The sequence below is a fragment of the Heloderma suspectum genome, chromosome 13 (assembly GCF_057233095.1).
Source record: "Heloderma suspectum isolate Gila_16-S chromosome 13, 16-S_ref, whole genome shotgun sequence".
In the NCBI taxonomy this organism is placed as follows: Eukaryota; Metazoa; Chordata; class Lepidosauria; order Squamata; family Helodermatidae; genus Heloderma; species Heloderma suspectum.
The window spans coordinates 26153993-26179515 of NC_139470.1; the positions used below are offsets into that span (position 1 = coordinate 26153993).

General features: G+C 49.6%; 1 protein-coding gene across 13 annotated transcripts; it reads left to right on the plus strand.

Annotated features, from left to right (window-relative positions):
- The first annotated feature begins 66 nt into the window (after positions 1-66).
- ZMAT5 (zinc finger matrin-type 5) lies at positions 67-25523 on the plus strand. 13 transcript variants are annotated; one of them, XR_014785688.1, is made up of 7 exons: positions 67-188; positions 1628-1778; positions 4322-4384; positions 5938-6018; positions 20944-21055; positions 24720-25123; positions 25235-25523. XR_014785688.1 is itself a non-coding variant. In XM_084819362.1 (7 exons), the coding sequence occupies exons 2-6, from the start codon at positions 1652-1654 to the stop codon at positions 24847-24849; spliced, it is 513 nt and encodes a 170-aa protein (XP_084675488.1). In that variant the 5' UTR covers positions 67-188; positions 1628-1651; the 3' UTR covers positions 24850-24856; positions 25235-25523. The 13 variants fall into 13 exon arrangements, 2 of the variants coding, with proteins under 2 accessions (XP_084675488.1, XP_084675487.1); XR_014785689.1 differs by having other exon boundaries at positions 24720-25100; XR_014785690.1 differs by having other exon boundaries at positions 24720-25033; positions 25246-25523.

A 25523-nucleotide genomic window follows, 5' to 3' on the forward strand; every position in this document is an offset into this window, starting at 1 on the left:
GAGGCATCTGGGAGTCGTAGTCTCTCCTGAGATCTCCTAGTTCTCGTTCTCAAGCCACGCCACGCTAGAGTTCCCAGTTGGCTGAAAGGAAGAGGAGGAAACTGGGTGGAAATCCAGGCCGTGGGGTTTGTCTGCCAGTACCAGGTGTGTGAGGCTCTGTACAGGTGATGTAGCATCTGTGGAAGAAGGTGAGTGGGTTTCTGGGCTGGGTGCTTTCTCATTGCTGGGTAGGGTGAAGGGTGCCCAGAACCATCATCGACATAGGAAGCTGCGTTATAACCCACCTGAACCTACCTGGACATTACGACCAACATTAGAGGCCTTCCTCCAAGGGCCTCCTCTGAGGGAGGCTTAGAAGGTGGCAGCAAGGGAGAGGGCCTTCTCGGTGGTGGCCCCCCGATTTTGGAATGATCACCCCACTGAGGCCCGCCTGGCACCAATGCTGCCACCTTTGTGGCATCAGGTTAGGACTATCCTCTTCTCCCAGGCGTTTGATGGCATATGGTGGGGCATTTTTGTCAGTTTTTATCAGGTCTGGTTTGTAAATGTTTCAGCTGTTTAAATTGTCTTAATTTTTTTATGTTAGAGATTTTATATTATGTTTTTACTATCTTGCAGTATGATATGTATTCTTTGTGAATCATCCAGAGAGCTTTGGCTATTGGATAGTATAGAAATGAAATAATAATAACGATAACTATTATTATTATTATTAACAACAACAACCAGCGTGGTGTGGTGGTGAGAGTGGGCGTGGTGGTTCTAATGTGTAAATGCTTTTTGCCTGTTCGGCAGGATGCTATTCTTCCTTGCCATGGGCTATCCGGCCAGTAGCCACTTAGATGCCTCCTTGAGTATTTACGTGTGTTATCTGCTGATGTTCCCACTTTAGCACAACGATTACATGTTTGTGGGATCCTGTCCTCTTTTTCATCTGGTCATCCTACACATACATGTTCAGTGAATGTACAATTGTGGCTGTATTTTATGCATCTATTAAATCTATATCCTGCCTTTCTACCAAAAACAGCATTTGGGCCTGTATTCACAGTGACATCCGTGCCATTGCAACAGCTGTGTGTGAAATAAATGGAAATCCTATGCCATGAACAGCCATGAGCATGAGTGACCATGCAGTTGGGGGTGGGGGGACTTTTGAGTTGTGATTTTTAGAATTGTGTGGTGTGAAGGTAGGCCTGACTAAGCCTCTTGAGTCGTTTGCTTCAAGCAACCAACCAAGATGCCTGATGGCACTGAGAGAGAGAGAGTGTGTGTGTGTGTGTGTGTACGCACGCGCGCGCGCACCCATGAGAAGGTAATTGCAACTTACTCGTGTATGATCTGTTTCATAAGCGGGAAATTCCTATCCACCAAAGTAACTCATCCCTAAAGATAAGAAGACTGTTGCTGAGTACTAATCGGTTTCCGAGCATGCGTAGTGTGTTTTCTTTGTTCTCCAACTTTCAGTCTGTATAAATGCACCCTGTTTTCTTTTTCTTTTTTTGGAGAGACACAGTTTTGTCTGGCTCTCCCATGGCCGTGACATGCTTTCATAAATTTCTCACCTACTTAATCTGCCTTGGACATTTCCTTAAGAGTGGAAAAATGGTATTTGATCTTCCTCCAGGAGGCTTCCTTCAGAGGTGTCTAAATGGGGAAGCGCTACTTCTGCGACTACTGCAACCGCTCTTTCCAGGACAACCTCCACAACCGGAAGAAGCACCTGAACGGGGTCCAGCACCTCAGGGCTAAGAAGGTCTGGTATGATCTGTTTCGAGGTAGGAGGCGGTTTCCCTTCCTTGGACTCAGCAAAGGGCAGTGGAGGGAGGGACTTATTTCTTTATTTCAGGCATTTATACCCTGCTTTTCATCTGGAAAGGCTCCCAGGGTGGCTTACCTATGAATAAGAACAAGACAGGCTTTGCCCTTTAGCTTACAGTCTAAAAAGTCACACAAAAGGAAAAAGGGATGGGGAGGGAAAAGGAACACAAGAAAACTCAGGCACCAATTCTCAACCATTGTACAGTTCTTCTAGAGACCAGCTGTAATGCAGACAGACGTTGTTGGGTCTTTTTATCACATCCAGCTGGAACAGAGCAGCTCAAATCCAAAAATGGCTGGTCTTTCAGCTGAGCTGATGGAGCGGCCCTGCTTCCTGACCCTCCCTCTTCTCCATGGATGGAATGGCCGCTGATGTTTTTGAGGGGCTGTGCATGGCACTGGATTCCCTGTATCACCTCCATCCACGTGACCAGCTGATCCGTCCTTCATAAACGGAACGCAGCAACCAGGGCCGTTGCCATTGGGTGGGGGTTGCTATAACAACCTTCACCCCTTCAGGAACATTGCAGGCCCCCTCCATGAATCTTTTCTTGCTTTTAAAAAATGAAAATCCCTAGAACTTTTCCTTCTGGAGATATAAGGAAAATTGCAGAGGCAGAATTCTTTCCACCCACCTGCTCACCACAAAGCAAACTTGTTCCCACCAATGAATTCTAAGGCAGTGGATGACTGATAAGCATGAGACCCTGATTTTTATTTTTTTCAAAAAACTAATATTTCATATAATATATGAATATAAATGAATGAAGGCAAAAGGAGAAGGGGACGGCAGAGGATGAGATGGCTAGGTAGCATCACCAATGCAATGAATATGAACTTGAGCATGCTCCAGGAGAGAGCGCAGGACAGGAAGGCCTGGTGTGCTATGGTCCATGGGGTCACAAAGAGTCGGACACGACTTAATGACTGAACAACAACAACATGAATATAAATAAATAACTTTTAAAATATAGTTGGCTTCTGCATCTGTGGTTGGTCTGTTCTGCCACCCCCAGCCCCTTTTTAGGCCCCCTTACCAGAAATGTTGGCTACCGCAACTCACTGAAAATATTTCCAACTCACTGAAAATATTTCCAACTTGTATAACAGTAGCATGCAGTTAGCATAGTTAGTGGATGTCAGCATCATTGATTAATAATAAGACTAGATAGGGTTTATAGAGGGCATTTCAAGTGTTCAAAGCATTGTGCAGGCATTATCTCGGTTATGTTCACAACAATCCTGTGAGTAGGCCAGTATTAGTACCTCCACATTGCAGGTGAAGGATCAGAGGTGTGCTCAAGGCCACTTGGCAAGATTTGAACCTGGGACATCCTCTCCTGCTTCACACTCTTATCCACTTATTATTTTACAGCATGTGCCAAGTGCTGTACAGGTGGGAATACCCATCACAAAGCCGTGCCTGCAGCAGTATTATTATTATTATTATTATTATTATTATTATTAAACATCCCGTCTTTTTCCCAATATTGGGACTCAAGGCGGCCTCACAATGTTAAAACTTATACAATTTAAACCTATAAATAGAAATATAAATACAAGTGTACAAAAATTAGAAATATAATTAAATCATCAATATTAAAATTGTAAAAATATCAAAACATTAAAAGACAACAAAAATAGTATCCATACGTCATATTTTTACAGGTCCAGACTAGTTATCCCCAAAGGCCTGCTGGAACAAAAAAATGTTTTCATGCCTACGAAAGCATATCAAGGAGGGTGCCACTCTCACCTCCCTGGGAAGGGGGTTCCAGAGCCTTGGGGCAGCCACCGAGAAATTATCAGTACTTGATAATTTTATTAGGTTTCATCAGCCTTCCCCTCCCCCAGCTGGGGGATTCTGGGAGTTGTAGTCCAACACATCTGCAAGGTATCAGAATGAGGAAGGCTGGGTCTGCTGGTTTTGTTGAGATTTCTTTCCGTCCTATCTCAAAGGCTTAGCATACCCTCCCCCAACCTTGCCCCCTCCCCCAACCTTGCCCCCTCCCCCAACCTTGCCCCCTCCCCCAACCTTGCCCCCTCCCCCTTACAATGTTTTGGACTACAACTCCTAGAATTCCTGACCATTGGCCATGTCAGCTGGGGCTGATGGGAGTTGAACTCCACAACATCTGGAGGGCACCAGGTTGGCTGAGAGTGAACTACACAGTCTAGTAATTTAACTATAACTTTGCAGCAATCTAGTGTGACAACTCAAGGTGAAGGCTCTACTGACTGGTTAAAAAAACACCCAGTTAACTTCTTGGTTTGGGGAGTGTATTCAAGAGAGCTCATATTGTGCAGTGGCTAACAGTGCAAACCTGTGCAGGTCTGCTTGGAAATAAGCCCCACTGAGTTCAATGGGACTTGCTCCCAGGCGAGTAGAAGATGGCAGGCTAAGTGGTGAAGGGCTTCAGAGAGGTCAGGACATGGTCCAAAGGAACCTCCCATGAAACAACCGCGTTCTCCGTCTCTTGTGGTCCTTTGTCTTTCATAGATGCTGCAGCTGTCCTGCACGAAGAGCAGAGCAAGAAGCCGTGCCGGAAATTCCTGCAAACAGGTATGCTTTCTCTGTCATCGTCTTCCCCGCCCCACAAACCAGAAGCCTCCCAGTGGCTCCCCTTGCTGTTGTCCCACAGCCACTGGCATTCACAGGTGTACTGCCTCTGAATTTTTTATTTACTCTTATTATTCCATTCATATCCTGCCTTTTTTCCTCTGGCAAGGAAGCCAAGGCAGCTTACCTGGTCCTCCTCCTCTCCATTTTGTCCTCACCACAACCCTGTGAGGTAGGCTAGGCTGAGGGTCAGTGACTGGCCCAAAGTCACTCTGTAACCTTCGTGGCCGAGTGGGAACTAGAACCTGGACCTCCCAACTCCCAGTCCAACACTCTAACCACTGCACCACGCTGGCCTGGAGGTTCTGTTTGGCCAGCGTGGCCAATAAGAAAGATGAATGATTTCTGCACCCCTTCTGTGGATTTATCTTATCCCCGCTTAGAGCCACCAAAGCAGCCACCGTTACCATGTCCTTTAATCTGTACTTAATTTGCCTTATTCAAATAAGCTTATGTGGGTTGGATCCAAAAATCCTGGGAGTGCAGTTCGCGTGGCGTGGACGTGGCGTGGCGGGAGAGGCAATATTTGCAGATTTCCCTCCCTCCCCTTGCGCCACCTGAAATTCTGCTCCAGAGGGTTGGCGGACCCTCCAGGCAGGAGGGGGAAATCAGCAGAAATCTCCACTCCCCCGCTAACAGGAGCCTTCGCTGAATCGGAGAAGCTTTTACATCTAACCCATAATACTTGAATATAGAACTGAAGTGTAGAACAGCCTTCTCTAACCTGGCACCCCCTAGAGGTGTTTGACTACAACTACCATCATCCACAGTCATCCTGGCTAAGGTGGATGGGAGTGGTAGTCCACCCCTTCTGGAGGGCACTAGGTTGGGGAAGCCCTGCTCTGTTAAACCTGGACTCAAGCTGTTCAGGGCTTTAAAGGTGATAACCAGCTCTTTGACCGGGCCGAGAAACACACCAGGGAGCCAGTGCAAATGAAACAGTAATAGTGGTTTTTCATGCTGAAAATATGCCACGGTCAGCGTTACAGGCCCTCATCCATAGCCTGGCAAGTTCATTCTGCACCATCTACAGTTTTTGAGCAAGGGGTTGAATGGCAGATGCAAAATACTAAACTTCCTGCTTATTCTTTACTGCAAACTGGGGAAGGTGGCTCGGGATGTTCTGGGGCAATAAGCAAAGAGGGCCAAGGGGATTCAGCTCTATGTTGAATAAAGAAGCCCCATCTTCCAGATCCTTAGACTTTTTGTTAGCATGCTATAGAAACTGCCCACATAAGTTTCAACTTCTCTTTCTACCACCACTCTCTCATATCTCCACGAGGCCTAGAAACTTGCTATATTTTAAAAGAATATATCTCTTTTTAAGACTCTGCTGGTGGTTCCAGAGTCTATATCGGAGGCATTCTTCTGTGGTCGTGCTTGTTGTGCCCTGTTAAGGGTGCTGATTCTGACTGATGGATTGAGTGATTGATTGAGACTTCCGTGGCCTCTTGGGCGCCCTCTACTTGATATGCCTCTGTTTGGATTCCTTGCAGGCCAGTGCGATTTTGGCTCCAACTGCAGGTTCTCTCACATGACGGAGGAGGATCTGGAGAAGCTGAACGCACAGGTGCAAGGTAGGTGATGGCCAAAGGGTTCAGCTGCAGTGAGGACACAGAGGCGGGATTCTGGAAGAGCCTGGCCCGTGCAGTTCCCCAGCAGCTGTCCTGCTCATTGTGGCGTGGGGCAGAGCTCCAGAGAATTAGTCGGGGTCAGTGGGCAGTCCAAACACAGGGCGTTCCAGAGAAGAGCTAGGCGGTCAGGTAAATGCAAGGCTGGTGCACACATGACGACCCTAAGCCTTCAGAGGCCCACCCAGAGCACGACTGCAGGTCCTCAGTGCTACCTGTAGAGTGGTGTACTAGCTGGCAGAGCCTTGCTCACAAGTATACCTTTACTCACGAGGAGTTCTGAGTCCTCAGGCGGGCAGTTCTTTGCCTGGCCACTGGATAAGCCTGAACCTTTAGGCCACAGGTGGCCAACTTGTGGCTGTCCAGATGTTTTGGCCTACAACTCCCGTCATCCCTCACCATTGGCTGTGCTGGTTAGGGCTGATGGGAATTGTAGGCCAAAACATCAGGAGGACCACAATTTATCCAACCCTGATTTTGACGCCTTCGCTCCCTGGGGCTAGGATCCACCTGGTCTCCCTCAAGGTCAGTAGCTGCAGGCCGCTCCTCCGCGTTATTTGTCTTGGGGGGCCTCCAGGTTGTCCCTGAAGAAGAGTCCTCCAGAGGGGGCATGATGGTCGCAAGCCCCTTAAGAAACCTGGTGAGTGGGGTTTAGGCACTAAACCAAACCTATGAATGGGCTTGGAAGCAGTGGCTCCCCCAGGGGGCTTGTCCTCTGTCCTGGCCTGCTGGCCCTCCCAGATGGCCTGGGGCGCTGCAATGGTCAGGTCCAATTGGGGTGTCTATGACTAGCTGCTTGGCCAAGCCTCCCTCTGTCTTCCCCCTCCTCCTCCTCCACCACCCTGGCATGTGGAAGGGGCCTTCCAGAAGAAGCCAGGTTTGTGCTGCAGTGTGCAGAAGGCTGGAAAAAGCAAGTATTTAGGGCACAATCCTATGCTTGTTTAGATAGGAAAACCTACAACTCCCAGCATGGGGAGCGTGGCCAGGGCATGCTGGGAGTTTTAGGACTTTGTTCTGTCTAAACATGCATAGGATTGCTCATTAAGTGTGAATGAGCAATATGCGCTTGTTCTTTTTAATTTATGAAGAGAAGCACAATGCTGATAATAAAAATATGATCCCTCTTCATCCTGCCCCCGAACGGCAGAACTTTATTCCTAAAAGGCATTTGATCACAAAAAGCCAGATTATTAAATTTAGGTGCTTGGCTCGCAAGAATAGTATCTAACAGTGCAAATTGATTGCTCCCTCAGTGATAGGAAGTCATGGAATCATAGAATAGGGTTGGAAGGGGCCTATAAGACCATCGAGTCCCCGAACTTAGAGGCATCCGACCATCCAAGGCAGGGTGGAAAGAGCAGCGGAGGTGATCTTCGCCTCCCCGCCCTCCCGATTTCGCTAGATGGGCTTTTTAGCCCATCTAGGAACAGCGCTTTGGAGGGGTAGGGAAGGAGGCTGGAAGATGCTCAGAATAACTCATATCGTGGCCTCTCCAGTCTCCTCCCCTCTCCACCCACCAGAACTCCCCCTTTTCCCCCACTGTAAGGTTGAGTTTCCGATCTCCGAGATGCAGCTGGCATGGTTCTCTCGACACTGCCTGCAAGGGGTTGGGGTATCTCCAACTCCCCTGTCTCTGACTTCGGAAGGTTTTTACGAGCAGTCCCATGGTCTCTTAAGGATTGCTGTCTAAGTATTACACAACCATAGGATTGCTCTCTTAAGTTTTATAGAAAATATTGCCCAAATATTTATTTAAAATATTTATTGGCCGCCTTTCAGGGCAGAAGCCCTCCCAAGGTGGCTTACAACAGTAAAATACATAAAAATAGTTAAAATATTAAAAATGACAAAAACATAAAAACAACAATAAAACCAGCAACAACGTTAACAGCAGTAACAGCAAAAATAGCAGTCATATCAAGAGAAGGCCAAGGTAAAATAATATGTTTTCAAGCCTTCTTAAAAGTCTGCAGTGATGGAGCATGGCAGACCTCCGATTGCAGCTAGTTCGAAAGGTGTGGGGCCCCTGCAGAGAAGGCCCTCTTTCGTGTGATGTCCCACCTGACTACTCTCATGGGTGTGCAAGTGTGAAGGACCTCCCTTTCTGACCTTAAAGTGTGGGCAGGCTGATATGGGTGAAGGCGGTCCTTCAGGTAACTTGGTCCCAAATGGGTTAAGGCTTTAAAGGTCAAAACCAGCACTTTAAATTGGGCTCAGAAATGCACTGATAACCAGTGCAGCCGGTGCAGTATAGGCATTTTGTGATCAAATCGCCTCGCCCCCACCAATACTTGGGTGGCTGCACTCTGCACAAGGGAGAGTTTCTGAACCGTCTTCAAAGGCAGCCCCACATATAGCTCATTACAGTAGTCCAGCCTGGGTGTGACTAGTGCTTGGATAACTGAGGCAAGGTCTGTCCTCTCCAGATAGGGCCGCAGCTGGCGTGCCAGCCTAAGCTGGTAAAAAGCACTCCTGGACACCACAGCCATCTGGGCTTCCCCAGTTAGCTCAGGGTCCAGGAGGACTCCCAGGCTGTGCACTTGGTCTTTCAGGGGGAGTGCAACCCCATCTAAGGCCAGTGGTAAATCTCCATCCAAAGTAGCTGGTTTCCCAACCCACAGTACCTCTGTCTTGTCTGGATTAAGTTTCAGCTTGTTCGCCCTCATCCATCTCAAAATAGCCTCCAGACACTGGTTCAAGAGCTCCACAGCCTCCCTGGGATGTGCAGATGGAAAGGAGAGGTAGAGCTGAGTATCATCCGCATACTGATGACATTTCAGCCCAAACCTCCTGATGACTTCCCCCAGAAGTTTCATGTAGATGTTAAAAAGCATGGGGGACAAGAGAGAACCTTGTGGCACCCCACAGGCTAATGGCCATGGGGTGGAATCGAAGTCCACCAGCAGCACCTTCTGAGACCGCTCCTCCAGAAAGGATGGAAACCACTTTAAAGTTGTGCCTCCCAAGCCCAATTCAGATAAATAATCCAGAAGGATACCATGGTCGATGGTATCAAAAGCCAGTGTAGTTTAGTGGTGAGAGTGACGGACTGGGAGCCGGGAGATCCGGGTTCTAGTCCCCACTTGGCCATGGAAGCTCACTGGGTGACTTTGGGCCAGTCACAGACTCTCAGCCCAACCTACCTCACAGGGTTGTTGTTGTGAGGATACAACGGTGAGGAGGAGGATAATGTAAGCCGCCTTGAGTTCCTTGCGAGAGGGAGAAAGGCGGGGTATAAATGCAATAAATAAATAAATAAATAAATAAAAGCCGCTGAGAGGTCCAGAAGAACCAACAGAGTTGCACTCCCCCAATCCATTCCCCACCATAAGTCATCAACCAGGGCGACCAAGGCTGTTTCCATCCCATAACCAGGCCTGAAACCTTATTGGAATGGATCTAAGTAATCACGTTCATCCAAAACGGCTTGGAGTTCTGAGGCTTGGAGTTCTTATCTGGAACCATGGGATCTAAACTTGGTTTCTTCAGTAAGGGTCTCACCACACCTCTTTCAAAGCTGCGGGGACCTCTCTGTCCTTCAAGGAGGCATTTACCACCTCTAACGTCCAGATATCCAGCCCAGCTCTGGCAGATTTCACATGCCAGGATGGGCAAGGATCTAAAGGGCAAGTAGTGGGCCTCAGTCTTCCAAGTAGTTTGTCCACATCCTCCAGTTGCACAAGCTGAAAGGTATCCATAACATGACTAGATGGTGCACCAGCCCCGTCCAGATCAGACTCTGTCAAAACAATAGCATCCAAGTCAGCATGAATACGAGTGATTTTATTTGCAAAGTGTCTGGCAGATTGTTCACAGCGGGCCTTTGAGGGTTCGAGTTCTTGTGTTCCAAGGTCTACGCCCAAGAGGCCTTTAACCACATGAAAGAGCTCTGTTGGACGGCACTGACCAGATGCAATGGTGGCAGAGAAGCAGATTTCTTCACTGCCATCACCGCCACAGAATAAGATCACAAGGAAATGACGAGGAAAAGATACTGTACGAAACATGAAACTTAAAATGCACCGAGCAAGCCGATAGTTCTGAATTATGAATGCAAAACCATTACCAATCCAAAAGCACTTACATTGGTCAAACAAAGGATGTGCCATCAATATGTTTAAAGTTCAATATACCAGATGGATTGGGCTGGTTCAGACATAACGCTAAACCATAGTTGAGAGATGAAGCAAAATAATAGTTTATGGAGCTATCTTGTTTCCACATAGTTGTTGTTTTTTATTTTAGTTTGCAAATATAACAGTAACAAAAAAGAAGCGGGGTGGGGGGGAAGCCATGACAGGAAAAAAAGAGAAACGGAAGAAAGAAAAATGAAACCATGACATATGCATGCACAATAATCATTTACAATACCATTAACTAAAGAAAGAAAATACAGAGGAGAAGAAAGGATTTGACGCTTCTGTTTCAAATACCTACATTAATACAAGCAGTCCATATATCTAAATAAGCAGCCATCCACTATTGATGAGTGTAGGGGATACGTTTGAATGTTTCCACGTAGTTAAAATGAACCACAGTTTAGGGTTTGGGCAACATGCTAAACTGCAGTTAAACTACACTGGAAGTTTCTGATCTCCACTTAACAGCCACGCCAGCGGAGAGTGGGGAGCACAGATAGACTGTATTATGTGCAGTGTAGTGCAGAGGGGGCAGGGTGATTTGATTTGAAGGTGATTTGAAGTAGGATTTTTTCCCATCTGAACATGCATAGGATTGTGCCTTTCATCTCATCTGCTTTTTTTTATCTTCCCCCAAACTGCTTTGCAACTGTCGAGCTTTGAGCATCATGTGTGGTGGAAAGATGGGATATCAACTGAATAAATACAGAATTCAGACTCTGCCTCTGTTCAAAGCCCTGTAGCACCAGGGTGGGGTGGGGGTGGATATCAAGCTTTTGGGAATCTAGTGTGTGTGTTGTGTTTTTACTAGAACCCTGAGTTCTATCAGCTGGAACCAGGGGCAAAAGACATACACGTTGAATTAAAGAATTCTGAGCCCAGGGATTGGTTTGGAGCACTGGAACTGAGCTTGCACAAATATTCACTGTCTGTCTCTCTCTCACACACACTCTCGCTCTCTCACACACTCCATTGCTTTTTTCATTTCAGTGGTCGAATTGTCAGGTGGGAGTGGCAGTCAATGGGGCTGTTCACACAACACGCTGATCCACTTTCAGTCGTTGAGTGTAGGTTGTTTTGAACCATGGGTTGTTTGCTGAACTGTGGGTTAGCATGTTGTCTGAACGCAGCCAGGGTGGCTTGTTAACCATGCAGTATGGCTTATTTTCTTGAACAAGTCACCTTGAGAACCCATGGTTTGTTGTTGGGTTGTTCAGGGTGGTTAACAAGCCACTCTGCATGGCTAGCAAACCACCCGTGCTGTGTTCAGACAACGCGATAACCCACCCTCCGGAAAACACACTAACCCATGGAACAACCCACAGTCTAAAAACAACTCACACTCAACCACTGAGTGTGGGTTAGCATGTTGTGTGAACAGCCCCACCATTTTGTTGCTATCATTAAACAATTGGGAGTCAGAAATCCTTAGCAATCTACTTCAAATCACCCATAGAGAGGTGAAGGCCTGGGAAAAAACACCAGAAAAAAATGAAGCAAATTTTGTTTGGAGGGAGGGGAGGGATTTCCCCCCTAGGGAGTTTTTGGAAAATTTGGGTGAAAATAATGTTTTCCCCCTAATTTTTCTGTTCCCCCGGCCCCTTCCCCCCCCCCCCGATTTTTTCTTAAGCCTTCGTTTCTGTAATCATCCACAGATGTACTTATAAATACCAGTCTACGTTCTGCCCATCTCTGTCTACATTGTGCCCATCTACGTTGTGCCCATCTCTGCTCTTGCAAGCACAGAGGGTTTGGGAAAAAGGCAGGGTCTGTTCTGACTTGGACAGAGATGTGAATACGTTAAGAAAGAGCAGGAGAAATGCCAAATGCCTGCCTGCCTGCCTGCCATTCCTTTTCTTATTTAAACCTCGTCTCAAGCCAGGAAAAAAAAAAATCCCCCCATTTCTTCCAAGCTTGCTGGAGGGAGAGATTGGTGGGCTCTTCTCTCCTTTGCCGGAAGCTTTGGCAAAGGAAAGGAACAGCAGGTGTTTCTCCTGCTGTTCTTATGCCTCCTGCACATAAGATGGGCGTGTGTGTCACTTCATTTAGTTCCAAATGCGATAAGCCAGCCCTGCTGCTGCATTGGGGACCCTCCTGCTGAATGGACCCAAGTCCTCTACCCCCGAGTCCAGCCTTATTGCGCTGCTGCAGGAAGGGCAGGAGAGTATTTGCTGTCCCTTTTCTTAACCAGCCTGCTGCACGGGTGAGAGCCTCTTTGAGGCTGCTCTGAGAATCATTTCCTACAGGGCAAGAGGCACTCGCCCCTGGCAAGTAGAATTATTGATGCCTCAGATTGCTGGCAGGAAGCGGGTTATTCAAGAGAGGTTGTGGCCTGTTCTCATGTCAGCTTTCCGCATGCTCCCCGCTGCGGGCACAAGTGGGCGCTCTTCTCACGCTCTTTTTTGGGTATCGCAGTGAAATATTTTAAACGTTAACATTCAGAGAGGAAAAAAGCATTCCTTTGCTGTTGGAGATTTGGGTACCCGACTCAACAGAGTGCTGGACTTGGTCCAAGGAGACACGGGTCAAATCCTGGCTCAGCCGTGAAACATGCAGGACACCTCCCTTACCTTGCAGGCTTTTTTGGAGGATAAAACAGGATGAACTTTGCCTTTCTGAATGCAAATAGGCCCATTAACCTCCTGTTTCCTCAGGGACAAAGTGCACATAATGTGGGAGATTCGTGATTTATTTATTTTGTCTTGAATGAGGCTAGGCATGTAACTTGGGTCGGGGTTGTGGTGCTGGGCAAAGAGGATTTCCCCCATGCCTGCCCCCCCCCCGCACAATTTTCTGATTGAAATACCTTCCTCTCCCCCCTTGAGGGTGCTAAGTAATCCTGGGGGAGGGGAAAAAAAAGTGTTACCTGTCCAGGAAATACAGTTACCTGCATTTAAACCTATACGGCAATCCTATACCCATTTACCTGGGAATGAGCCCTGTTGCACTCATTGGAATTTACTTCTGAGCAGACATGTACAGGATTGTGGTGTTAAACTTGCAAAACTTCTTAAACGTTTATACTGCTAAAGTCACCTTTAAAATTGGCCTCAAATCTCTCCCCATGTGCCATTTGAGAGCATCGGTGTATGGATTTTTCTTCTCTGCCACTGGAATGTTTCTGCTGCATTATTTTATGGTTCATAGCTGCATTTAAATTGTTTTTATTGTGTCTGTTACTGTCGACAACCCAGAGAACGATACTGCTGTTGGGTGGCATATCAGGACTGGGTCGGATCCAGGTTTACCCTGGATCGACTGCGCTGGAGGAAGTGGGCTTTCCTGCCCCCTTCTTCCCACAGCAGCCCCTCTGGCCTGCTGAAAATGGTACCTGGAGAATCAGGAGATCCTGCTGAACGGGGTGAGCTGTGGATGGTAGGAGGAGGGGGATCCCCCAAAATTGGGCGGAGCAACCTTCCTCTTGCAGAAGGCAGATCCTGGATCCCACCCACTGTAAATAAAGAAAGAAACTGTACAGATCTCCATCACTACCCCCGATTTCACTGGGGCTGTGATTCCAACTCCAAATGGGTTCAGCACCTTGGCTAGTTCCTTTAGCGGTCTGGCTGGTTCTGACTGAATCCTGGAATGGATGCACAGCCCCACTGAAATGGGAGCCACCAGCCTCCACTGGTCCCAGTCCCAGGGCACGGTCTGAAGGCACATGAGGCAGCCACCTTGCTGAAGCTCAGCACGTCCTGGTCTGGTCAGTGCATGGAGGGGAGACCTCCTGGGAACCCCACTTAGCCACCTGGCGTTCCACGATGGAAGAAAGGTGGGATATAAAATGTAATAAATAAATGACTAAAATAAAATCCCCCTCCCACCACCACAGCTGCTTTGAAGCAAAGAAAAAGACAGGCAGGGTGCCGTCTGGAAGTATCCGTAGGGCATGCTTTCTCTCCGGCTTGACCTGCAACACTCGGCCCACACCGGGACGGCAAGCCTGCCTCCTCGCAAGCACTCTTCGACAGCCATTGTGATGGGCGCGTCTGTGCGGGCACGCAGGCCCTCCCTCCGCTTGCTGCGGCGCTGGAGGAGGCAGGGAGATCGGCGCAGCTGTTCCCGGCCTTGTCATGTTTGTTCGCCAATTATGCAGCTATTGATTATTGGCGTCGGTTAAATGGGCCGGATGAAAGCAAAAGCACTGAATTGGATGATGGGGGGGGGGGGCTGACTGTTCCTGCGAGGGACCCCAGCCAACTCCCCACTCGCACCCCTCAGCTTCAGTCTTGCAAATCAAAACCCTTTTTTAATTAAAGGAACTCCACTGGAGGAGAAGCCCGCAGCCCAGATGCTTGGTGGCAAGGCTTCCACTATCGACTTGTGCAGGGCAGTAAGAAACACTCAGTCGCGGGTTCGTTTTTCTTTGCTACCCTTCGGGGAAGTATGAGAGATCTGAGCCAGACAGGCAGGATCTGCGGGCCTTGGCGAGAGCATTACGAGCCTAGGATCGCAGGGGCCAAAACAGACATGATTTTAAATGTGTGTCTACCAGCGATGCTGTCTTTTCATTTTGACTCGAGAGTAGGCGCAGGGCCCCCGAATTGGATCTTAAAAGCACCTCTACCACTCCTACCAGGATCGGGCGCGGGGGGGGAGGACTTGCCTAGTCTAGAGTAAAAAGAAAAAACATAGTTGTTAGACACACCTTTTGAGAAATGTCTGTTTTTGCTCACAGAAGCAGGACGTTGAAGGTGCAAAAGCGAGGGGGGGGTGAAGGGGGGAGAAATGGCTGCGTACAACTCCCATCATCCCAGCCAGCTTGGCCATCTGAAGGGCACTGGGTTCAGGAAGCCTGGGCTATGGTGTTTCTCTGTTTTGTCGAAGTGCTTCGTTAATAATCCCATAGGTATGTAAATGAGGCCGAACTCGCCCATTTGAGGTGACGCGAGATGCTTTAAAAAAATTTGGATGGCTGTTTGATACTATCTGGGCATAAACAAGATGTTGTTTAAATCTTTGCCTCCTAGGGCCAAATAGACATGGCACGGAATCCGTGATTAAGACCTCCTCTGTGCGTCTGCTGGTTCTGTATTTATTTAATGCACTTCAGTCGCCTTCCTGCCAATGCAGTTCACAATTTCTCAATATTGAAACAAACGCATGTTGCCACGAATCAGAAAGCCCTGTCTGTCTGTCTGTCTGTCTGTCTCTGTCTCTACATACATACATAAAATTTCTTACATTTCTATACCACCCCATCGCAGATGCTCTGCAGCTCATGTTCCCTACAGTTAAAACCAGCAAATACGACGTGACAAAATGGGTTTAAAACTATAGTATATATTGACTTAATCTGTTCTGTCAGGCCAATGGAAGGTCTTTTCAGGATCCAATGGCCTGAGCCCCCTGCCTGGCCATCTCTTCCCTTCCCTCAGAGCACACAGGTCTTAAGTAGCCCCAAGGAAGAGGGCAGGGGCTGCCCCAACAGTCCTGTCCTGTCAGGCCCCTCAGAAGCCCATGGCCCCTCAGAAGCCGAAGACCCAAGTTCCCCAGCCTGGGAGTCCCCTCTTCTCTGCTATTTTTTCCTTCTCGTTTTTTCTTTGCTATTTAGCTGCTTTTGAAAATCAGGGCATCAGTGCACGTTTAAACCGCCCCCGCCCTCTGAATGTCCTTTTTCTGGTGTAAATACCCCCCGCTGCTATTAGCTCAGCGGGAGCAAAAGACTGGAAGATCATTTTTACCTATGTCTCTCCCCACCCCGCCCCCCAGCATGGCAACTAATAGCATTTAGTGGGGATGTGTGTGCGCTTTACATTAGGGAAAACATTGACCCCCCCCCTCAGAAGGCACCACTTCCCCGATCTCCGATGCAGAATACGAGTGCAGCAGCGCTCGCCCGCTCGTGTTCGCCAGCAACTCGTATGGCGAGGCATGCTGATAACTTTATCTTCAAAGTGGTGGAACATAGTGAAAGGGTATCTATTAATTTATAGATTAATATATTTAATAAATAAATTATGGCATAGCCATAAGCTATGCCGTGCAGGGCCACCCAAGACGGACAGGTCATGGCAGAGAGTTCTGACAAAATGTGGTCCACTGGAGAAGGAAATGGCAACCCACTCCAGTATTCTTGCCAAGAAAACCCCATGGAATGTATCACAAGGCTAAAAGATATGACGCCGGAAGATGAGCCCCTCAGGTCAGAAGGTGTCCAATATATTACTGGGGAACAGCAGAGGGTATTTCCAAGTAGCGCCAGAAAGAGTGAAGTGGCTGGGCCAAAGCCTAAAGGACACTCAGCTGTGGATGTGTCTGGTGGTGAAAAGAAAATCCGATGCTGTAAAGAACAATATTGTTTAGGAACCTGGAATGTCAGATCAATGAATCAAGGTAAGCTGGAGGTGGTCAAACGCAAGATTGAACATTGACATCTTGGGAATCAGCGAACTAAAATGGACAGGCATGGGCAAATTTAATTCAGGTGACCATCATATCTACTACTGTGGGCAAGAATCCCTTAGAAGAAATGGAGTAGCACTCATAGTCAACAAAAGGGTGGGAAAAGCAGTACTGGGGTACAATCTTAAAAATGATAGAATGATCTCAGTACGAATCCAAGGCAAACCATTCATCATCACAGTAATTCAAGTCTATGCCCCAACCACTGAGGCCGAAGAAGCTGAGGTTGATCGGTTCTATGAAGACCTACAACATCTTCTAGAACTAACACCAAAAAAAGATGTCCTCTTCATCATCGGGGATTGGAATGCTAAAGTAGGAAGTCAAGAAATCACCGGGATAACAGGCAGGCATGGCCTTGGTGTACAAAATGAAGCAGGACAAAAGCTAATAGAGTTTTGCCAAGAGAACACGCTGATCATAGCAAACACTCTTTTCCAACAGCACAAGAGGCGACTCTACACATGGACATCACCAGATGGTGAATATCGAAATCAGATTGATTATGTCCTTTGCAGCCAAAGATGGAGAAGCTCTATACAGTCAGTAAAAACAAGACCTGGAGCTGACTGTGGCTCAGATCATGAGCTTCTTGTTGCAAAATTTCAGCTTAAATTGAAGAACGTAGGGAAAACCACTAAACCATTCAGGTGTGACCTAAATCATATCCCTTATGAATATACAGTGGAGGTGAGGAATAGATTTAAGGGATTAGGTAAGCTATGGCAAACCTAGACAGCATAGTAAGAAGCAGAGACATCACCTTGCCAACAAAGGTCCGTCTAATCAAAGCTATGGTTTTCCCAGTAGTAATGTATGGCTGTGAGAGCTGGACTATAAGGAAGGCTGAGCGCCGAAGAATTGATGCTTTCGAACTGTGGTGCTGGAGAAGACTCTTACGAGTCCCCTGGACTGCAAGGAGGTCAAATCAGTCAATCCTAGAGGAAATAAACCCTGAGTGCTCATTGGAAGGACAGATACTGAAGCTGAAGCTCCAATATTTTGGCCACCTAATGCGAAGAGAAAACTCTCTGGAAAAGACCCTGATGCTGGGAAAGACTGAAGGCAAAAGGAGAAGGGGACGACAGAGGATGAGATGGCTAGATAGTATCACCGATGCAATGAATATGAACTTGAGCACTCTCCGGGAGAGAGCGCAGGACAGGAAGGCCTGGCGTGCTATGGTCCATGGGGTCATGAAGAGTCTGACACGACTGAACAACAACAAAGCTATTAATTTATTAATCGCCCATCTGGCTGGCCACCCAGCCACTCTGGGCGACGCACAACATCAAAAACAGTTCAAAACAATAAAATTCTACATTAAAAACATATTTCTAGAATTGCCCTAACCCACCCCAAATGCCTGCCTGAACAACCACATTTTTAATGCGTGGCGGAAGCTCATTAAAGAGGGGGCATGGCGGAGTTCCCTTGGAAGGGAGTTCCACAGAGTGGGGGCCACCCCACCAGTCTAGCTATCCTGGCTGATGGAACAGAGAGAAAGCCATCCGAGGCTGATCTTGTTGAGTGGCCTATCTGGTGTTGCTGGAGGCGCTCCTTGAGATAGGCCGCTCATATATATCTCATTTCAAAACACATTGACCTGGTTCGCATGTAACTGCAGCAAATCATGGGTTAATTATCCCACAGTTTGCCCGGGTTGTGTGTCACCACCATTTTGAATATGCAGCCTCTGATCGGAGGTTATCCTGTGGCATTCAAACCCAGACACTATGGGTTAATTGTGGGTTAAACGACCCACAGTTAATCTATGATTATTAACCCATGGCTTGGACATCACAGAATAACCTCCGTTCGGAGATTGCATATGGTGGCGGTCTGCGTGGGGCAAATTGTAGGTTAATTAAACTGTGATTTGCCGCTGTGTCATGCGAATGGGACCATTGAAAGAATAAAAAGCTGCTTTATATTGAGTCAGACCATGAGTCCATCTAGCCCAATATTGCCAACGACAACTGGCAACAGCTCTCCAGGCAGGAATTTTTCTAGTCCTACCTGGAGTTGCTGCGGATCGAACCTGGGACCTTCCAAATGCAAAGCAGGGGCTCTACCCCTGAGCCACGGCCACTCCCACAAACCAGCCTGGGATACGGCGTGCCATCCATCTCCGGCTGCCCGTCGTGCAACTTTCTTCTGTTGCCCTTATCAATATTCAACCGGTGAGAAGAATAATTGGCTGCCACCTTGGGGCTGGCGTGATCCTTCACTCTGCTGGAGTGGTGGAGTTAATTTCACACCCTGTCGGGAAGTGTTTAACATTTTGCTTAAAAGCGTGACATACGGCCCGTCTTCGTTTACAGCAGGTGGCTGCTGGAGTGGGGTTGGTGGGTGGGATAGGCTGGAGGGTGACTGGTGGGTGGTGATAGGAGATGCCACGGCGGGGGGGCGGGGGGAATCTATTTGAAATGGCTCCCTACTGAGATTGGGCAGGAGGCGCTGAGCATCTATATAGGCAGGAGGATACCTTGATCCACTATTAAAAGAAGAAGCAGGAATCCCCATGTTCTCGTTTCTGATAGATGGAAAGTTTCCTGCAGGCTGCAGTCTCTCGGCCCGCTTCAGGCTTATTCGGCCGTCGGCCTGCGATTGTGCTCTTAATGGCAGTGCATGGGGACATTGCCCAGATGTGTAGGAAAACCCTGGCTGGTGCCGGCTCCAGGTTTTTGAGAGCCCTTGGGCAAGACACCCTCAATGGGCCCCTTCCCTCCTCCAGTCAGTCTCACCGCCATGGTCCCCAGCGGCTCTTGCTCCTCCTCCCCGTCCTCATCATGGCCACCACTGGCTTGCTTGGCTGGGAGAGAGCAAGCGGGCCGCGGCATCTCCTGCTCTTCTTCCTCACCGCCACCGTTGCCTGGGCCAGAGCAAGAGGCCGGTGAATGAGTAGGTTGCAACGGGGAAGGGGTGGAACCAGCCCAGGGGGATCTTGACAGGGGGCCCCTGCTGGCGTTCCTGGCCAGGCCTACCCTTGACGCCAGCCCTTGCACGGTAAAACAGGCCTCCTCTGAAGGGAGACATCTTGTTTCGGCTCTGGCGAGGCCTTGAGGTAAGATTTGTGGCAGTTTCGGCTTGCTGCAACAGCGTCGGTGCCAGCGGAGGGTGTCGGAAGGTGAGGAATGGCACATGGTCATGGCAGCGCAGACCCTAACTGGAAAAACGGCTGTGCCTGTTCCCACAGCAGGTCCTGAGTCGGGGAGGGCAGAGAGAAATGTGGCAGAAATTCAGCCTATGTATTTCCCCCCTCCCCCTGAGCCCTCAGAACTACGAGAACAGCCGGGAAGTCTCATAGCAACAAGAAGAGCGTTCTCCTTTAAAGGCGGCCTAATTTTTGTGTGATAAGTAAATAAGAAGCTCAAGGAGGTCAGGTGATAAGTTGCTGCTGTGAGAGACTGTCCTTCCTCGCTCTACTTTATACCTGTGCATGTGCGCACACCTTGACAGACCTCGTCCCCCTGCTGCCTGAGCCTGTACCTGCTGGCTCTCTTTTTCTCCCAGTGACCTCTTCCCTTAGAACAACTCTTTTCCACAGCTTCACTGACCCTCTTCACCTTGGCCTGCTGCCGGTACCAACTCTAGGCACTCCTGTGACATCAGAGCAGCTCAGCCAATGGCAACCCAGGCAGGTGGTTTGACCTTAGAATCCGAGAGTTGGCGCGTGTGTGTGTTGTGTGTGCGTGTGTAGGTTTGTATGCCATCTCTTCCAACGCTCATTGCAGGAAATCCAGAGCTAGAACATCCCCAGTCAGTGGTTCCATATAATATAGCAAGTTGTTGATTGATTCTATGGTGCCGAGTACATGTTGTGTTTCAGAATCCTTCGCTTGTTCATGCATTTGCAGGTGGTATCTCTTTCCAAAGATGCACACCCATTCTCACTGCACTTGGGAAAACAGCACGGGTTTATTTCAGGCTGCCAAAGGGAGAGGGGTGGTGGTTTGAGCTTCCCTTAGGCCTCGGCCCACAAAGCGGCAGATAACCCCCGAGCCAGAGCCGGCCTTTCCCTGCTTCCACTGCCACGGTAACCGCCCTGGCAGTGAAACTGGCTAGCCTCCAAGCTTGGACCAACGCCTCCAGGCCAGAGCTTTTGAATGCCATTCCAGGCAACATAGGCAAAAAGGCCTGTTGGATGGGAAAACGGCCCCCACCTGGAACCAGCCAAACTTCCAGCAGCTGGGGAGGAGTTTCCAAACTTGCTTAGGCCAGAGCTGCCGGCTGCCAAAAGAACAATGGGGGGATAATGGAGCGTGGGTTTAATGGGGTGGAAGGTTCGTGGTCTCACACGTTTACCCTTCCCCCCAAACAGAGGAGAAGCGAGCCAAAGAACAGCAGCTTGAAGGGGCGGTTCTCCCTCTGGGCACCATCAACGACTGGCTGGAGAAGAGGGCCAAGCAGCTCGGCACGGCGGAGACGGACAGGTACATGCCCCTGCAGCCTGCTTGCATGCTCCGGCAGCAGCCTGATGGGACACCAGACAGTCTGTAGGTCTGCCGAATGGGATTGGGAGGGGGAATGCCCTGTTGACTTCCCAAGCATAGTGGGGTGTTGCCTGTCAACCTTGCCGTCTGCCACAATTTTTAGCCTTGTTTTTTTTTTTAATGTAGTACCAGGGATGTAGCAAGATTCCTTAGAGCAGGGGTGGGTGGAACGTAGATCTCCTTTTGGGCTTCCAGCATGCCTGACCATTGGCCATGCCGGCAGGGGCTGATGGGAGTTGAAGACCAACCCCCCCTTCTGCCCAGCCCCCCCTTCTGCCCAGCCCTTTTTTGCCCACGCCAGTCTACATGTCCATCCTGCTCAGTATTGGTTTCCTCTGATTGGCAGTGGCTTTCCATGGCTTCAGGCAGGGGTCTTTCACATCACCCCCTATACCAGCCTTCCCCAGCCTGGTGCCTTCCGGATGTATTGGATTGCAACTCCCCTCATTCCCATCCAACGTGGCTGTTGGAAGGGAAAATGCATGCTTGACTTCCCAAGCACAGTCAGGATTTGCTTGTCATGCTCGCCTGCTGCTTCTGTTTTAATCATGGTTGGCCATGCTGGCTGGGAATGATCGAGCTGAGTCCAGCACCTCTGGAGGTTGGAGAAGGCTGTCCTATATAATTCTCTTAACTAGGGATGTCGGAGAAATCCGCAACGGAACCAAATGAGTTTGGATTGTCATGAATCTGACCCATAGGTCTCACAACAGACTGGCTTGCCCCCGGTCGGGCTGTTTCCGCCAACTTGTGGACCGATTTTCTAACTTTCCCGAAAAATGGGCAAAATAAAAATAACCGGGCCAAAATTGCACATTTCCGCCACAGGCTAAAACGAGAACATGCGCATTTGGGTTTTTTTCGCATTTTCGCACATGCACATTTTTGCAAATTGGGACCCCCCCCCCCCCGATTCCGGTGATGGGCAGACGATGGAATGAAAGGCACCTGACAATCCGTGAAACACAGATGGAACAGATTTTACTCAATCCATACATCTCTTAAGTACAGATGGCAGGAATTGAACCCAAGGCCATTTGCTTGCAAAGCAGGTGCTCTACTGCTGAACGACGGTCCTTTGCACCCCCAGAATTAATATGTTAGCTGGGAAGCTGCCTTATATCAAGTCAGATCCTTGGTCTGTGTGGGCCAGTTTCCTCCACGCTGGCTGGCTGCGGCTGTCCAGGGTTCCAAACAGGTCTTTCCCGGACCTGCCTTGGGGATGCTGCGGTTTGACCTTGGGACTTTTTGCATGCCAAGGGTGTGCTTGGCCACTGTGCCACGGCCTTCTCTTGGTCGTGGTTGACGAGCAGCCTGCTCCAGAAGAGAGACCGTGGAAAGCTGAGAGGGGCAGGGGAAGCTTTTGCATGATGGGGAGCGTGGCCCTTTACAAAGCACTCTCCTAGGTATGCAGCAGTGGAGGCTTGTGGCCCCAACGTCCATAGGGTGGTGAATCCACTCCGGTTTTCAGTCAGATCCAGTCAGAATTCTAGAGGAGCTCTCCAAGGTGCGGAGCTGGCTCTGGTTGAAACCTGGAGCGGATCCACCACCCCGCTGACATCGGAGCCGCCAGCCTGCATTGGTACACAGTGGTCAAAAGGGAAGGCACCCGTGGCGTCGAGGTTCCCATCGGCTCTCGGGGTGGGGAAGGGAGAGCCCCCCTCTCCAAACCATTCTCCGCCTCCACACTTCTGTGCCTGGGGTTCTGTATTCCTCAGCCTTGTGCTCCCTCTGTGCCTCAGTTTCCCTCACCTTGGGGCTGCCGGAAGGCGGATGGTGGCGGTGGGGGAACGGGGGAGAGAGTTGTGGGTCCTCTTCGCAAAAGGCTTGGGAGATGGCAGCTCCCTGCTGAACCCTCCCACTGGTGGCTTCTCGACCCACTGCTTGCCTTCAGCCGAGCTGGGCTGCCTCCTGGCTTTCTCGTGCCGAAGTGGAGCCTCCCCCCCGCCGTCTTCTCCGCCTGCTGCTTCTCTGCTCACCTGACTCTGCCGCAGGCTTAATTGAACGGCACTTGGGCCAGTGCCAGGTCTCCCTTTTGTCCTCTTCCGAGCATTCCTGTCCTTTCCGCAGCCGGCCTTGGCGCTCGGCCCCCTGTCCTTGCTAGCTCCCCGCATTTCCCTTAGTGCCTCACTCTCCAGCAGCACTGCACCTTGGCCTTCTGCGGAGAGTGGCGCCCTGGATCCGTTTGCTCTCCTCAGCCGTGGATGTTGATTGGGCTTTGGGACCCCGTGCTCTTCCCAATTAAACAAAAACTTTGCCTGATGCACCCCAACATTCATCAGCACTGGTAGTAGCCAAGGCCTGAAAAGCCCCAGCATAGTCACGAGCCTGAGTCCCGTCCCCTCAAACACACAGCAGCACTGCCTCCTTCCCGGTCAGGAGATCTCCTCTCTGGGAATTGCTTTCTCTTCTGTGTGTGTGTGTGTGTGTGTGTGTGAGAGGAAGGGTTGGATGGGTAATGAGGCTATGCTATATACCATTGGGGTGGGAGGAACCTTGCAGTGTGTGTGCGTGTGTGTGTGGGAGGTAAGCAGAAGGAGAGAAGGAGGGCAGGAAGGGGGAAAAGAAATTGATGTAGCTGAAACATATACAGTGGTGGAGCGGTGAAGGGAAGTCCTCTGCCGGTGATCAGTTCAAACCTGTATTAATTGGAGGAAAGCCAAAAGGAACTGGGAGATGGAGGATGGGGGAAACAGAGAGACAAAGAGAGAGAGTGATGGGGTGGCACAGAGAGGGAGAGAGAGAGAGAGAGTGAGAGTAATGGGGTGGCAAAGAGTGAGTGTCATGGGGTGGCAGAGAGAGAGAGAGCGTGATGGAGTGAGACAGAGAGAGAGAGAGAGAGAGAGAGAGAAAGAGAGTGATGAGGTGGCACAGAGAGAAAGAAAGAGTGATGGCGTGGCACAGAGAGAGAGATGGGGTGGCACAGAGAGAGAGAGAGAGAGTAATGGGGTGGCAAAGAGAGAGAGAGAGAGTAATGGGGTGGCAAAGAGAGAGTATCATGGGGTGGCAGAGAGAGAGAGTGTGATGGAGTGAGACAGAGAGAGAGAGAGAGAGAGAGAGAGAGAAAGAGAGTGATGAGGTGGCACAGAGAGAAAGAAAGAGTGATGGCGTGGCACAGAGAGAGAGATGGGGTGGCACAGAGAGAGAAAGAGAGAGAGAGAGAGATTGAGAGAGAGTACCATGCAATCCAGCAATGCCGCAAGCTCCACCCACCATCAGACCTGGCTCCACCCACCACCGCTTGCTCCCCCCACTGGCTTTTCCCATGGGCAAACAGCAAGCAGTCCTTGGTCGGAAAAAGGTTCTTCACCCCTGGGGATTGCAGTACTGTGCCAGATAGACCAGTGTGCTGTAAGACTTCCTCCTGGCTAAGGATTTGACCTACGGGCTGGAATGCCCTTGGTTCAACTCTCCCCTGAGCCTTGCTCCTTAGGGGGCTCTAGCCAAGCCTCAGCCTTTCCTGTCTACAATATGGGGACACTGATGCTGATACTGGCAGGGGCGGTGCAAGGATTGCCGACAGAATATCGTCTGTGCAGCACATCCAGCCCTGAAAAAAGCACCACAGAAAACCTGTGCTTTCCGCCCTTCTTTTTTTCCCTAGTCCCCTCTGCGAGGAAGAGACACGTTTCCAGTATCCCCCTGGCTGGCCCCCACTTCAGGAGCTTCCACCTTCCCTGCGGGCTCCGCCTCTCGGGGGATGGCTGGTCCCACCGAATCTCCACTGGGGATGATGACTGGGTTCCAAAGGGGACGGCCATCGTGATGTCCCAGCATGTTGTTTACTAAGGGCAGTCCCAAAGCTGTCGCTGCGCTAGCGTGACGTCGTCAAAGTGGCGATTGGCTGCCGAGATTCAGGGGCAAAGAGCTGCTTTTGCCTTTTGCCTGGCAAGCGCTAATGATGCCGCACCAGCCCTGGTGTACGCCAGTGCAATATCCCTGGCACCGGCACTGTGACGGTGTTGGATACTGCTGGGGGAGGCTGGTGGCTCCGATGTCCGTGGGGCTGCGAATCCGCTCCAGGTTTCAGCCAGAACCAGCCAGCGTTCTAAAGGGGCTCTCCAAGGTGCCTTGGAGAGCCCCTTTAGAACGCTGGCTGGTTCTGGCTGAAACCTGGAGCGGATTCGCAGCCCCACGGACATCGGAGCCTCTACTGGATACTGCCCTAAGTATACATTTTTGTAGCTTTAATGATGGGGGGTTTATACAGACCATGCGTTTATAATGTCGAATGTAAAACACGAAGCAGAATGCAGACAAAGAAACCCCGACATGCTGATTTAATAAGTGATTCAGCATCTCAGCTGGCTTTAAAAAAATTGCCAGCGGGCGTGGTTGTATTCAGTTGAAATTGTATTACCCCTGTACTTGCAAATAAATAAATAAATACATATTTCTAATGAATAAA